The 15,403-nt window shown below is 38.7% G+C and overlaps 1 protein-coding gene across 2 annotated transcripts; it reads right to left on the reverse strand.

Moving 5' to 3' along the window:
• Positions 1 to 10,951: 10,951 nt before the first annotated feature.
• On the reverse strand, positions 10,952 to 15,150 carry LOC106317524 (amino acid permease 1). 2 transcript variants are annotated; one of them, XM_013755333.1, is made up of 6 exons: positions 14,671 to 15,150; positions 12,940 to 13,033; positions 12,620 to 12,834; positions 12,327 to 12,469; positions 11,652 to 11,879; positions 10,952 to 11,561 (listed from the first exon to the last, which is right to left on the reverse strand). In XM_013755333.1, the coding sequence occupies exons 1-6, from the start codon at positions 15,017 to 15,019 to the stop codon at positions 11,133 to 11,135; spliced, it is 1,458 nt and encodes a 485-aa protein (XP_013610787.1). In that variant the 5' UTR covers positions 15,020 to 15,150; the 3' UTR covers positions 10,952 to 11,132. The 2 variants fall into 2 exon arrangements, with proteins under 2 accessions (XP_013610787.1, XP_013610786.1); XM_013755332.1 differs by having other exon boundaries at positions 10,954 to 11,879.
• Positions 15,151 to 15,403: the final 253 nt, after the last annotated feature.

Genomic DNA, 15,403 nt, shown 5'->3' on the forward strand with positions numbered 1-15,403 from the left:
AATTAATTACATAAAATTATAAGAAAATAAAATATATTTATTTTTTTAAAAATATCTAATCAGTCGTTTAAATGCCTCAACCTAATATTTGAATATAGTTTTGTTACCTAAAATTACCACCTAAACTAACCACCTAATCTAATTAACTAAACTAATCACCTAAACTAATTACCTAAACTAACCACCTAAACTAACCACCTAAACCTAAATTAATATTAAAAACAACATACCTTTGAGAGAAGGAGATGAGTGGTTTGAGATGAATGAAGGAGGCATTCCTCATTCATGTTTCGAGTTTATATAAGAAAACAACATTTCTCGTAAAGTCGTCGTAATTTTACGAGGAATCTACCAGGCCCGCTTTTTAGTGTTACGAGGAATCTACCAGGTCCGCGTTTTTAGAATTACAACGAATTTACATGCTACCAGGCCCGCGTTCTTAGAGTTACCACGAATTTGCAAGGGAGCATTACAACGAATTTGCAAGGAAATCTTTACAACGAATTTACAAGGAAATGATTACAACAAATTTACAAAGACACGTGTATTACAAGGAACATACCAGGCCCGTGTTTTCCATTACGACGAATTTACGACGACTATATCTGAATCCCTGAAAATCAAATCTCCCGTTTTTTTTTTAAAATATAGCGAGGGACATTTCCCTCGGAATTTTTCGAGGGACAACTCCCTCGGAAAATTCCGAGGAACGGATCCCTCGGAATATACCGACGGAACAGTTCCTCGGAATAAACCGAGGAAAAAGTCCGTCGGTATACTCCTATCGATCGATGTATATATGTCCAAACACGCATCGATCGATGAACTTCCGGGTAATTATCCCGACGAATTCTACCTCGGTATATTCCGAGGACTTTTCCGACAAAAAATGGATCCTCGGAATTTCCTCGGAAATTTATTTCCTCGGAATTCCGTCAGAAAATTCCGAGGGATTTCAGAGGAAAAAAGAAATTCCGAGGAATTATTTCCGACGACGTGTTTCGTCGGAATTTCGTCGGAATAACGATATTCCGACGAAATTCCGACGATTTTTTCCCTCAGAATCCTTGATGTTTTCTTGTAGTGTCACAATGTGCTGAATATGGGAGGGACGTGAAGTATAGGCCCGAGCCAAGTTCAAATCGCAAAGCCTGCACATGTAGTTGCAGTTACACATTAGAGATGTCAGATGAGTAACACGATGTGTACTACTAGTATATGTATTTTTTTAGATTTTGTTATCATACTAGAATATGTTTTTTGTATCAATTCGTCACTTTGAAAACACTCAACACTATTCCATTGATCGTCTAATATTAGGCTTGAGTGCTTGTATCTGAATTCCAAATCCAAACCTGAAGTAAAGTAAAAACATAATAGAGAAGCAAAAATAAAGAATGGCCCACCTGTCTCGAACTCGGTTACCTATTGATCTGCGGTCATTTTCTCTACCATTGAGCTAAGGACCCTTGATGTTTAACCATATAAATCACATTAAATATCAGTTTCAAATATACAATCACATGATTCAGATGATGCATAAAAAAATAGATTAGAAGAGAAGTTATGGTGCGAGATTTCCACTCATCACTGCAACAAGACATCCATTCACCAGATTTAACATAGATTAGAAACATGTTGTATTGATAGAGAAAATGGATGATTATGTTTGATGAAGAAGAGAGAAACACAAACAATGAAGAGAAAAGAATGTGGGAGAAGGAGAAAAACGTGGGAGAAAATATTCTAGGAGATATTTAGGGAAGATTTAGTTTAGATTTAGGAAACATCTTTAACCGAATATGGAATTTTTCATATTTTCCGGATTTCCTGTATAATATATGTCCTAGCTAACTTAGAACACAGTAGAGTAGATGAGAAACATATTCTTCCTTAAGCGCCACATAAGGTAAAAGGCAGAACATTTTATGGCACAAAATATAGATAAGGTATATCACTGCGTTGTGGCTATATGTCGTTATCAAGTTGTAGGTATACTGAAGACATCTTTCTTGATTATAACGTTTCGAAATATAGCTGTGTTAGAATATATAAGAAAGGCTAGTTTATGTTGTATACCCAAGATATATCTATTTATAAAACTTAGTATTCGATTTCTAGACATAGTAGATGACCAGAATGAGTATTCTAATTGTAGCTGGAAGATAAAATATAATATGATTCTACTTTAAAAAAAAACTTTTAAACATATATATTGTCATACTTATGTTTCCAACAGTTTTCATATTTTTTAACATTTTTAAAATTCAGTTTACTATTTTTCCCATAAAAAAAATGTAAAATATGTCCAGAATTACCCAAAATATCAGAAGTCCTATTGTGACAAATAAAAGTTTAAAGTGTCTCATTTTTCCAATTTAGCTTTATAAAACTAAAGGCAGAAACAGTTATTTTGGCCTCACATCCCTAAAATATTAGGACCGACCTAGTTGCTGGTTTGGTTGAAGACTTGAAGCAAAATCTGTTACCCAATTTGAGAGAAACAAAATGGAAAAAGAAGGCGAGAGGTAATCATCGCGAGGAAGAACAAAACTTTGAAGATTAGTTAAGAGCTCCCAACTTGATAATTATTTTATAATTGTTTATGCTTGGATAGCTTGGATAGCTTGGATTGAAAGCGAACTAGTTTTTTGGACTCTAATCGTAGGTGGAAGGTCAGTTGAAAATGTTCTTATTCAAATTAATGGCTATCGAATTAGTACAATAACTAGTAAATGCAAACGTATTTTAAAAGTGATATGTACCGAAATTTTCATTAAGATAGTGCCTACATATTGAAAATGTTACATCTTTGCTTCAACGATTATCCATCAGCATCAAATATACAAACTCACCTCATCAGTTTCCCCCTAATTATATGATTTATTTGCTAATTAAAAACCAGTGACAGAGAGAAAAACAAGATAATGGTTTTAGTCATACATACCTTCAAGCTTGGTGAATGGTGATGCAGCTGGTCAGTATCTATATACACACATCTATTTATGTTTAGAGAAAACTACATGTCAAGCACATTTTACTAGGTTCCTTTCACACAAAGAAAATTTTTAGTTATAAACCCCAGCCTGGAGTTTCTTATACTTGAAAAGCGCATGATTGCTTATGAATATCCGCAGTTGAGGAAGCACGAGAAAAATTATCCTATCATGACTTGGAAATTGCATCTTTTGTGTTTGCACTAAAGATTTTGATGGTCATACATGTATGGGGAAAAAGTTATCGTGTTCATGGACCATAAAAATCTTAAGTACATTTTCACTCAACCCCTTGATGGATAGATCGCATTTTTTTAGACATTGGTCAATCGACCGAGTGCGCATTGAGATCGTTCGATGGCGACCATTTTGTCGCCTTTTGGATTATATGAGCATATAAAATACAAAATTATGTAGATGCGTCGCTTTTACCAATAGATGAAGACTTTCCACTAATAAGATTGAGCTCTTTTTAACAAATGATAGGTAATTTATTTAGCTTCATATGCCAGATGTTTGAGGTCGATCTAATGGTGCAATGATAAGTGCCAAGGTTGAGCTGATCCAATCAAGAAGCAGTGATGATGTGGAGGTGGAGTAACAACTTTAGGCGGGAGAGTTTGCTGAGTCTTGAGTTGTATATCGTTTAGACTATAAATAATGAGTCTAAGAGTCTGTGAGAGGTTGTATAGGAAGTGAGCAAACTTTGAGTTTGAAGGTGAAGAAGATGAACTGATTTTATTTCATTCTTGCTTGGGGCTGTTACAAGATAGAACTAGTCTATTTATACACAAGTTCTAAATCGTAAAACCCTAATAGTGAAAGCACAGGTGTCATCATCCTGATGGAGGAGTTTGATCAAGGGTTTGAAACCTATTGAACAACTTTATCTCTTCTGTCTTCTCCGTACCAATCTTCTGTGCTTTCTTTACTTCATTCTTGTCTTGTTGTGCAGGTACAGTCACAGAAGACCGTTGAACCGAGATGGGCTTCGTGACAGAATTGGGCTTTGTGTTGTTGTTGCCCAATTCTACCTTTGTATCATTAACGGTCCCCCGCAAACTTGGTGTTGGAGGTTCTACTACACCAGTTTGATCCTGAGACGATGAAACGCAGAGACTGGCAAGGATTTGGTGAATATGTCCTCGATCTGCTGCAGTCCCGGAATGTGTTTAACAAGCAGAGTTCCAAGTCCAACACGTTCACGTACATAGTGATGATCTCTCGTAAAATGCTTCATTTTGGAATGAAACGCTGGATTGGCTGTGAGAAGAACCGCGGAGAGGTTGTCACAGTAGAGCTCAGGAGTAACAGGAAGTGGAACCCCAAGCTCTTTGAGAATATGACTAACCCAAGTGATTTCAGAAGCGGTTTCAGAGAGAGACCTGTACTCAGCCTCCGTTGAGCTCTTTGATATAGTTGGCTGCTTGCGTGATGACCAAGAAATGAGATTATGACCGAGAAAAGTGCAGTAGCCTCCTGTGGATCGACTAGTTTCCTTACACCCATCCCAATCACTGTCACTGTATGCTCTCAAGATGCTATCAGTGAATTTGTTGAAAGAGATTCCCATTGTTACAGTACCTTTCACATATCTCAGAATTCTCTTCAAGTGTTGAAAGTCAGAGACTGTAGGCTTGTGCATCTTTTGGCAGACATAGTTGACAGCAAACTGTATGTCAGGTCGGGTTAATGTAAGGTATTGGAGCTTTCCAGCTAAGCTGCGGAAATAAGTGGGGTTTGAGAAGGCTTCATCTTGATCACGAGTTCTTTCAGGTTGAGTTGGTAGTGGTGTTGGCATGGGAGTGCAGTGTTCCATAGAAGCAACAGCCAATAAGTCATCAGCATAAGCTTGTTGAGACAGAAACAGTCCCCCGGTATGAAATTGCGCTTGTATACCCAAAAAGTAGTGAAGTTGACCCATGTCCTTCATTCTGAAACGACCCTTGAGCTCTTGGAGAAAACGTTGCATTGTCTGAGACTCATTGCCTGTGATCACCATGTCATCAACATATAATAGCAACATGATGACATCTTTTCCTTGACTGAAGATGAAGAGAGAAGGATCTTTAATGCTGCAGAAAAAACCAAACTCCAAGAGATAGAGACTAAATTTATCAAACCAGGCGCGAGGAGACTGTTTTAAACCGTAGAGAAATTTATGTAAGAGCCAGACATGATCGGGATGATCTTTATCGACAAACCCGGCTGGTTGAGTCATGTAGACGGTTTCAGTTAAATCACCATGGAGAAAGGCGTTTTGCACATCCATTTGCTTCAGATTCCAGTTCATAATTGTAGCTATATGAAGCACAATCCTCACTGTTGCAGTTCTGACAACAGGACTATAGGTTTCTAAGTAATCTATGCCCTCTTCTTGAAGATTTCCTTTTGCCACAACCCTTGCTCTTCTTTTGCCAAATGTATCATCAGCGTTTAGCTTGTTTCTGAAAACCCAGAGGCTGCCTAACACATTCATGTTTGGAGAACGTGGAACTAAGGAAAATGTTTTAGTTTCTTTGCAGTTTACATATTCCTCAGTCATTGCTTCTGTCCAACCTTCGTCTTTCAGAGCTTCAGATACCGTCTTAGGAGTAGGAAAAGCCACTTTGCGTGACATCAGAACATATCTGGGGTTTGGTTTAACAATACCTGTCTTGGCTCTAGTCAGCATTGAATGAGTGTTAGCTGTAGAGGTTGAAACCTGAGGAGCTTGCACGTCTGGAACAGCTCTCTCAGAAGGCTCAGAAGTAGTAGCAGAGACGGTTTGAGTGGTTTGGATAGGACCAGAAGCGGCGCTTGAGTGATCAGGTGAAGTATAAGTTGACGGTCTTGAAGCAAGCAGAGGGAAATCTGATTCATTAAACAGACAATCCTCTGAACTCACACCAGGTTGACTAGAAGAAACAGCCGTAGAGAGAGGTGGAACAGAACCAAACTGTATAGGAATCTGCTGTGACTCTTGATGGCGACTAAGTACAGATGAAGCAGCTTGAGAGGTGGAATTTGGTTGCATGAAACTTTGCTGCCAAGCGTGATACAGAGGAGTCAAGTTCTTCTGCTGAAGATGAAGATAAATATTGGCAAAAGGAAAGTTAGTCTCATCAAAGATCACATGTCGGCTGATGTATACTCTGCCAGTTGGAGGATATAAGCATCTGTATCCTTTATGCTTATCACTATAACCCAAGAACACACATTTGAGAGACCTTGGATCAAATTTATGAGAAGCATAGTCTCTCAGTGTTGGGAAGCAGGCACAACCGAAAGTTCTTAAGGCTGAGTAGTCAGGAGTTTTGCCAAACAGTTTCTCATAAGGTGACATGTGATTCGGTAAGGTTGAAGTAGGCAGAAGATTAGAGAGAAAATGAGCAGTTGCAAACGCTTCAACCCAGTATCTTTGTGGCAATTTGCTTTAAAACAGCATTGAAAAACCGAGTTCCACAAGATGACGGTGCTTTCTTTCCGCAAGCCCGTTCTGTTGAGGAATGTGAGGGTAGGAGATTAGCTGCTTGATTCCATTCTGTTCCAGATGATGTTGAAATATTTTACTCGTGAATTCTCCTCCTTCATCACACTGAAATGACTTGATCTTGCGACAAAACTGATTTTCAACAAGTTTCTGAAATATTTGAAAGACTTCAAAGAACTCAGACTTCAACTTAAGCGGATAAAACCAGCAGAATCTTGAATAGTTGTCAATAAACACCACATAGTATTGAAAACTTTGAAACGATACAAGAGGAGACGGACCCCAGAGATCACAGTGTATCTTTCAAGGGGTTTTGAAGCTACAAAAACATAATCATAAAAAGGTAGTCTAGTACTCTTTGCAAGTCGACATGACTCACAGAGTTTATTCAAAGATCTACTGATACTAATAGCTTTATTTTCAGACAGCAGCTTGAGAACTTCTGGTTGAGGATGGCCAAGACGCATATGCCAGACTTCATCAGTTGCAGAGCACTGGCGAGAAGAGTAGAGCACTTTCAATCCTGGATCCTCAATCCTGTAGAGCCCATTATTGTTGTTGCCTGTGACTAGTAGCTTCTTTGTTGACTTGTCATTTATCCGAACACCATCACAATCAAATTCAAAAGAGCAAGGTTAGTCTTTGGTAAGCTTTGAAACAGACATAAGAGACTTTGCAATTTCAGGGCATACAAGTACATCTTGAAGAGGAAGATTACCTGATGTAGAAGCAATACTAGCACTGCCAGTATGAGTATGAGTACTGTAAAAAAAAGAAGAGTTCGCCCTAGTTTTAAAAGCTCCCAGACACAGAGTACGAGGTCGCCGCACAACTTCATCTCCCTCGACGCCGGCGGCGGCTGTGCTCGCCGGCGTCGTCTCTCTCCTTCCGTTATGAATAGATTCTTCCTCTATCTCTGTCTCGTTTTCAGTTTCGTCACTGTGTCAATGTCTCGTGCTTCGTCGCTGGATTTACTCAGTCCGAGTGTGAACTCACCGGATTTCGACTCTCCCCCGTCATAGCTCCTCCTCTTCCTCGCGCCGCCGCCGGTTCTTCTTCCTCTCGCATCGCCGTCGTCACTCCTTCGGATTTCGACTCTCCCCCGTCATAGCTCCTCCTCTTCCTCGCGCCGCCGCCGTTTCTTTTTCCTCTCGCTTCGCCGTCGTCTCTCCTTTCACTCACCTCACAGTCGCCACTCCTGCTCGTCTCCCCGTCGCTCTTTCCATTCGTCTCGCCGTCATTCCTTCCACCCCCCTCGTCGTTTACATGGCCGTCGCTCGTTCCACTCGCCTCACCGTCGTCCCTTCCGCTCGATTTGTCCTCGTCAATCCTTCCTTCATCGTCCTCGACGCCCTACGACTCCGTAACCCCTGCACTGCCGCTCCCCAGCCTGTCGACCATCACATCTCCGTCACCGGCGTTACGCCCCCTCCAACACGAGCCATATCCCGCCGTCCCGACTCGTTTTCCAGATCTGCTCACGTACATATGTGTATGGGCTTTCAAAGTTGGGCCTCAAATTGTCCTTCTTCAACTCTTACACCAGGGCCCATTTTGATTGATGTTAATTTGAAAGAGCTAGATCAGTGTCCACACATCCCATGTCCTCTCTCGCCTACCTCAAACCCTGTAAGTTCAAAGTTGCCAAGTTTCCTTGGCAGCCGCACATCCAAATTATTGATTCTAGAACTGTCACAATGAGGCTCCATGTTGTCTTGGACTTGACATCCGCTGTCTCTCCGGACGAGCTCTCTATAGCTGAGGTTCTTGATTATATTTTTAGCTGCCACGGCTTTCACGGTTCTTCGCAGATCTATTCAACTTCAAAAGTTGTACCGTCGACGACTCTGCGTGTAGTCCTATTCCGGCAGTCCTTCCGTATCTCACTGCAACGTTATCTAAAATTAGCATTTGCTGACCTCTATCCTTCAGAGGATGTACCGTTGACGACTTTGTGTGTAGTCCTACTCCGGCAGCCTCTCCGCACCTCACTGCAATGTCAGGAGATCCAGATATCTTCAGAGACGGTTTTTAACTGCTCTCAAAACCCATCGATTGGGTTATTCAATGTCGATTTCGACTTCTTTGCGTTTCTTCGAACGCGGGTTCTAGGAATACAAGTGAAGCTTCTCTACGGGTTTCTTCTCTCCTTAGCCACATCTATCATTCATCATGTTTTAGTTATTTTCGTTTATCACTTTACCGTCGAGAATTTTTCCTGTTGTAACCGACTTAGCCCTTGGGGTATTTAATTTTAATATAAAAAAAAAAAAAAAAAAAAAAAAAAAGCACTGCCAGTATGAGTTATTGGCAGAAACTCTCCATTACCAACCATGATGGTGTCGTTTCCTATGTAAGGTTGAGACTGAGTGAGATGATGTCGAGAGCTTGTGACATGAGTAGTGGCTCCTGAGTCAGCATACCAGTCATGTCTTGGAAGATCAGTAACATCAGTAATCCTCATGGCAGCAAGAGCCGCATGAACTTCATCAAATTGATAACTGTTGTTGAATCGATGCCAACATCTGATAGCTGGATGACCTGCTTTACCACAAATCTGACAGACAACACCAGGATTGTAACTTGCAGAGGAGGCTGAGGATGAAGAAATTTGTTGAGGGAACCCTCTACCTCGAGTAGAGTAAGATCCTCTGCCTCTGTTGAATCTGTTGTTCCCTCTGCCACGGTAGTTGTTGTTGTAGTAACCAGATGATGAGTTGGAACGGTTGAGGTTGAAGGCCTGATGAGGAGACACACTCACATCTGTGTAGGCTTGAAGTCTATCATCATACCCCATCAACTTGGGAACAATATCTTCAAAGGTAGGGGCGGGAAGCATGTCTATAGACCCTTCTATACTCGTCTTAATAGGTTCATACTCTCTGCCTAGACCATGGAGAGCAGCAAATATCTTCATTTTCTCATCAACCGGATAGCCAACAGTGGTGAGCTGGTCACAGACAGTCTTTACTTCTTTTAAGTAATCATTCATGGTTTTGTCATTCTTGGCTAAAGTTTGCAACTTTCTTTGTAGTTCAAACAGCCTTGACGAAGAGACCCTTGTGAAGTGTTTGGCTATAATGAGCCACACATCTCGAGACGTGACGCAGGGAACGGTGAGACTAAGGAGATCTTCAGAGAATGAGCCGAGAAGCCATGACTTTATCACCTGATCTATTTTCCTCCATGTTTGGTGGTCAGGGTTTGGTGTCTGAGTGTTGGTGTTGTTGATTCCAGGGATAGTAAGCGAAGTTGGTGGTGTTGCGAGCTCGCCAGTGACAAAGCCAAGAAGCCCTTGAGCAGAAAGAAAGGATTCAAACTGAGATTTCCAGAGAATATAGTTATGTTCGTTGAGTGTAATTGTAACACAGTTTTTGATGCTTAGAGATGGAACTGAAAGATGAACCACAGACAGATTGTCCATGGCTCTGATACCATATAGGAAGTGAGCAAACTTTGAGTTTGAAGGTGAAGAAGATGCACTGATTTTATTTCATTCTTGCTTGGGGCTGTTACAAGATAGAACTAGTCTATTTATACACAAGTTCTAAATCGTAAAACCCTAATAGTGAAAGCACAGGTGTCATCATCCTGATGGAGGAGTTTGATCAAGGGTTTGAAACCTATTGAACAACTTTATCTCTTCTGTCTTCTCCATACCAATCTTCTGTGCTTTCTTTACTTCATTCTTGTCGTGTTGTGCAGGTACAGTCACAGAAGACCGTTGAACCGAGATGGGCTTCGTGACAGAATTGGGCTTTGTGTTGTTGTTGCCCAATTCTACCTTTGTATCATTAACAGGTTGGCCATTTACTGGGAAATTGTGTGAGACACTGATGAGAGATCTTATGTTTATAGGCTCAAGGTCTCTTTGAGATCTTGAGATTGTAACTGGTTCGATTAGAGTAACAATACAATACTGTGCTAGTGTGCTCTATCATGCAACCAAAATTTATGTTCGTTTACTGAAAAATCATAATTTTCCATGACTCTTTTTTCAAACATCATATTTACATTCTGTCATTTATTTTTTTTTTGCACTCAAAACTACAAACAAACTTTTTTATATTGTTTAATTCTTTTCTCTTGAAGAATTTAGAGTAACATTAGTTTATGGATTTGATCCCTAATATATTAATGCAATTTGATGTACAAGTACGTTTAAAGATAACCTTGATGATATCAACTCGCAAATAAAAAACAGTAAATTTCGTTCTTATAAATCGCAAAATGGTTCGTACCGGATGAAAGCAACTCGCAACGAAAGCGGTGACTAAAACCACACAGGTTCCGTGCATGAACTGTGGCGTTGGGAGAGATCAGAAAAGAATTGAGATTTTGATCCGAAAGCTTCCGTTCCAGAGAATCAAGGGGGAGAGGGCTTAAGAGAAGAAGAAACGAAACAAATGGATTCCGCAAGTACATGAGTTTCATTGTCTCTCTTCGGACATGGGCTATGTTCGTATGGTTTATACATGATCAATCAAATTTGAAAAAGCTATTATTGGGTCATATGTATTACACTGAAAGTTGTGGATGATACATAGACATTCATGTAGCTTTTTAAGCAATACAATATTTTCATTTGGATTTTAGACACCAAACAGTTACAAAGAAAATACCAAACTGTTACATTTTTTCACTCTCATGCATGGATCTCAAACTCACTCATGGATAGTCCGGAAGGGCTTGTATGTCTTGACACTACTTATCAGTCCAGCGATGGATCCAGCAGCGGCTAACAGGGAGACGATCAAGCAAACCCAGCACAACATTTTCAGCCCAATCCATCTAGGAGAGTATTTCTTAACCTTAGTTTGTGCTATGTGCATCTCCACGGGGAAATAAACCGTTAAAGGCCAGAAGGAAGCTGCTCCGATAAGACCCAAGATGGCGTTGAAGAAAGGGAATATCATAGCTACCAAAGTTGTTATAACCACATAAGCTGTCCTCCACACTAGTCTGAAGAGGTTGATGTTAAATTTTCCAAGGAATGGTATGTTTACTGAATATTCAGATGTGATGAACTTGTTGTCAGGCCAGTTTCTATTGCATTTCTTCTCAACAAACTGGAATATGGGCTGCGCGAACACCTGCAAGAAGTATGTTTCTTTTTCATTAGCTAAACTGCGAGAAAGTTCAAAAACAAAACAATCTTTTTCTCCTTTTGGATTTGGTTTTACCTGATAGGCACCAATGAGATGGAAAGCAATGCAAGCGTTTGCAAAGTCAATGAGCCAAAATGGCTCGTAGAATCCGAAATCGGTGAGGAAATCTCCAGGGGCTTTGTTTCCAAATGCAGCATATCCAAGACAACCACATAAGATGTAGAAGAAAGTGGTGGTTGATACTCCCACAAAACTTGCTCTTTTCATAGCTTTGTTCTCTGCTGGGCTAGATCTCAATGTGTCCTGCAAAAAGTATCAAATTTTCACCGGTTAGTGTATGCAAATCCAGTTTTGTCTCATGTGTTTAACTTAAATTATATTAAGCCGTCACTTTCTAGTCGACATATACACTCTATTGTACTAAATACAGTACACTAAAAAAGGTGAAAACTAATATCATTAAGAGACAAACAAATTAAGGACTATTTTGTCAACTCATTAAGCTGAAGTCCATTGATAAGAATGTATATCATTGTTGGCTGTCTTTGAATGTGACATCTTCTCACTAATATGCACATGTTATACCTTTAAGCTAAAAGACAGATTCTCTTCTTTTTGACTCTTTTGTAGTAAAAGTGGTCCACAGAGAATTGATTGTCATTGTCAATAATTTCGAACCACAATTCTATTAAGAGGTTCATATTCAAAGCAAACAAGACTCGATAGTAAACTGATTGATGATTAACTTGCCTGAATCTCAATGAGAACCGTGGCGTAAGCATATGCAAACGCTATGTCTCCAACCGCTTGAAACGATCTCCATATCTTCTGAGCCGCAGTTACATCAACTCCTACCACCGTTCCCGTCATATTCGTCTTACCCACTTTCCCACCTTTTCATATCGTAACATATCAACCGTTACTTTATTGTTTTATCTATCTTGTTACAATTATTGATATAGGTACTTTGAAAACTACAACTTGATGACCAAGTAGTTGTCGTTTCGCAACTAATTAAATCTTTCAAAGATTTGTATATGTACCTGCGACCGTCGCGATGGCTAGGCCAATCCCAATACTTGCGTAAGCGAAAGACATAACCGCAGCCATAAGGGAGAGAAAAGAGAGCTTGTGAAAGTTGGGGATCTGGCTAAGAAGGATTTGAATGATCCCGAAGGCCGCCATATATGGATAGTTTGATATTGTACAATCTGCATGGTGCCCTTTATTGTGGTAACAGTTCGCTTTCCCGATCGCTCTGCGCAAGAAACCATACTGATCACATCAATATGGTAGATAACTAAACTGTACATTTGGTAACGGTCATAAAGTAAAATCACATATTCACACATAGTTGACTTACACCAAACTAATAGAAGCAGTGATGGTGTACCCAACAGTGATTCCTATCAGATTCCCATACTGTGCCACTCCACAAAGCTGCACTTTCCTACCACCTGTCAATTTTCAATAATTCCGATGTATTATTTCAGGCCATGATTATTTATTACATTTGTTTTTAAGCTATTAATTAATCTTCTGTTTCATACATCAAACATAAAACACTCCACGGAACTATACTAGTATATATAATAACTCCATCTACGTCAAATACCAACAATAATGCTAATACTACCAAAACCTTTGCCTCATATGTCAAACTATTATTTAATTTTTGTTTTCCTCGGGTTTATGATCTTTATAAACAGTACAAAACCGTGAGTTATTTAAGAAAAGTTTCAGCCTAATTAATTATTTCAACAACCGTTGTATAGTTGGAAAATGAAGGACGGTTACCACACTTTTGCGTTCAATTCAATGTTTTACTTAAAATGATTTGAAGTAAAACCTCCTTGTTTATTGAACTAGACAACATACTCTAAATTATTTGAAGTATGTAATCCTTATGAAAATAATAGCGAAGTCTAATTAATTTTTCAACAACCATAGTTTATGATTAGAAACTTAAAAGGACGGTTACCACACTTTTACATTGAACTCAGTGTTTTACTTAATAAAAAGAATTCGTAAAAAATAATCGTTTATTAAACTAGACAACAAACTTTAAATTGCTTACGAATATAATCCATTTATAAAAATAATAACCAAGCCTACTTAGTTATTTCAACAACATTTTTTATAACTAGAAAATTAAAAGGACGGTTACCACTGTTTTTATATTCAGTTAAATTTAAATATTTAAAAGGACATATATCATTTATAAGCGTCGACAAAAAAAATCAATTTATACGCAACAGTAATTTATATACCCGAGAGATTTTTTTTTCTGTAAAACCAAATTGGCAGGAAATGTTAGAAAATCTATAAATCCATTACTTTAGCTACATTCCTAACCACAACTCATCGGATGCATAAGCTTTTCGATTGTTTTAAAAGATATCAATGATGATTTCTTATGATTGATCTTATAGTTCGTAACATCAACTATTTTATAAACCACGATCATTGTTCTATATAAACTCATTACATAACCAGTTTTGTTTTATTTCAAATTGACCTAAAAGTTACTGTCGCTTATAAATTATAATATATGTTTTTTAATACTAATATATATTTTTCATTTTAAATTAATATTAGTATAAATTTTTAATACTAATAATTATTTTCCTATTCTGACCACAGTAGTTTTCCAGACAAGGATCGGCCTAACTAAATACCAGACAAAATCAGTATATAATTTTAACGAAAGAGAGCGTGATAGCGTGATTATTGGGGTTCTTAGGTTGGGTTCTTAACTGAATATAAAAACATGTTTCTTAACTTTTTAACTAAATAAACTAAGATTCAGTTCTTAAATAAGAGTTTTAAGAACCGTTTCTTAACTTTTGTAGTTAAAAATTAAGAGACTAATTTTTATATTCCGCTAAAAACTTCACCTTAAGAACACTCCGATAATCATGCTCTAATCTCTCTCTTTTTTTTTAAAGGAACCAACCATGCCTTAAAAATTACTTAACAAAATTGAATTTTTGGTACAGAACCTTTTTCAAAAAAAAGGTTGGTCTAAAAAGTGTCTAATTTTCAATCTTCTTTACAGTAAAAAGTTAAAAAAAAAACAAAGAAAAAACCATACCGAGGTAAGATCGAACAACGTCCATGTAAGTGTAGTTTCGTTTTCCGGTGAGGGGATCCGGCGCACGGTAGCAATCAGCGAGCATCGTAGAAGTGAAGTACGTGATAAACGAGAAAATGATCAGAATCAAAGTCCCTGCTATCCAACCAAGCTGAGCTATGGCCCATGCCAACGACAACACTCCTGAGCCTATCACCGCCGTGATAATATGCGCACTCGCCGTAAGCCACGTCCCCGTCCTCTTCTCTCGGCCATCGTCATCAACGTTCTTTGTGGGATCGGACATGGCGTAGACGTCGGCGGATTCCGCCGCGGAGTGACCGTGTTGATCGGTGTTGAAACTCTTCATAGTGAGAGAAGAGAGCAAAGTTGGTTGACAGAGAGAAGAAGATAAGTAAATGTGTAAGTCAGAGAGAGAGAGAGAGAGAGAGAGTAAACGAAGAAGTCTAATTGTAGTCAATAGATATGTGTTTACATAATATCATATATATAGGCATACCTGTATATGAATGCATATATATATATAGTGTGATGTAGCATATATGCCAACGAGACGTATACGTAAATACGTGTTGAATTTCAACTTTTATTTTCTTATAAATGATTTAAATGTTTTCTTTTTAATACGGCTTGGGATGTGTGATTGCTCCAGACTAGATATGAGCCCACCTATAGAGGGAGGATTTAATGTTCAGATTCTATAATGATTATTCGATTGTTTTTTTAAAATATA

Source organism: Brassica oleracea, chromosome C9 (assembly GCF_000695525.1).
Source record: "Brassica oleracea var. oleracea cultivar TO1000 chromosome C9, BOL, whole genome shotgun sequence".
NCBI classification, from domain to species: domain Eukaryota; kingdom Viridiplantae; phylum Streptophyta; class Magnoliopsida; order Brassicales; family Brassicaceae; genus Brassica; species Brassica oleracea.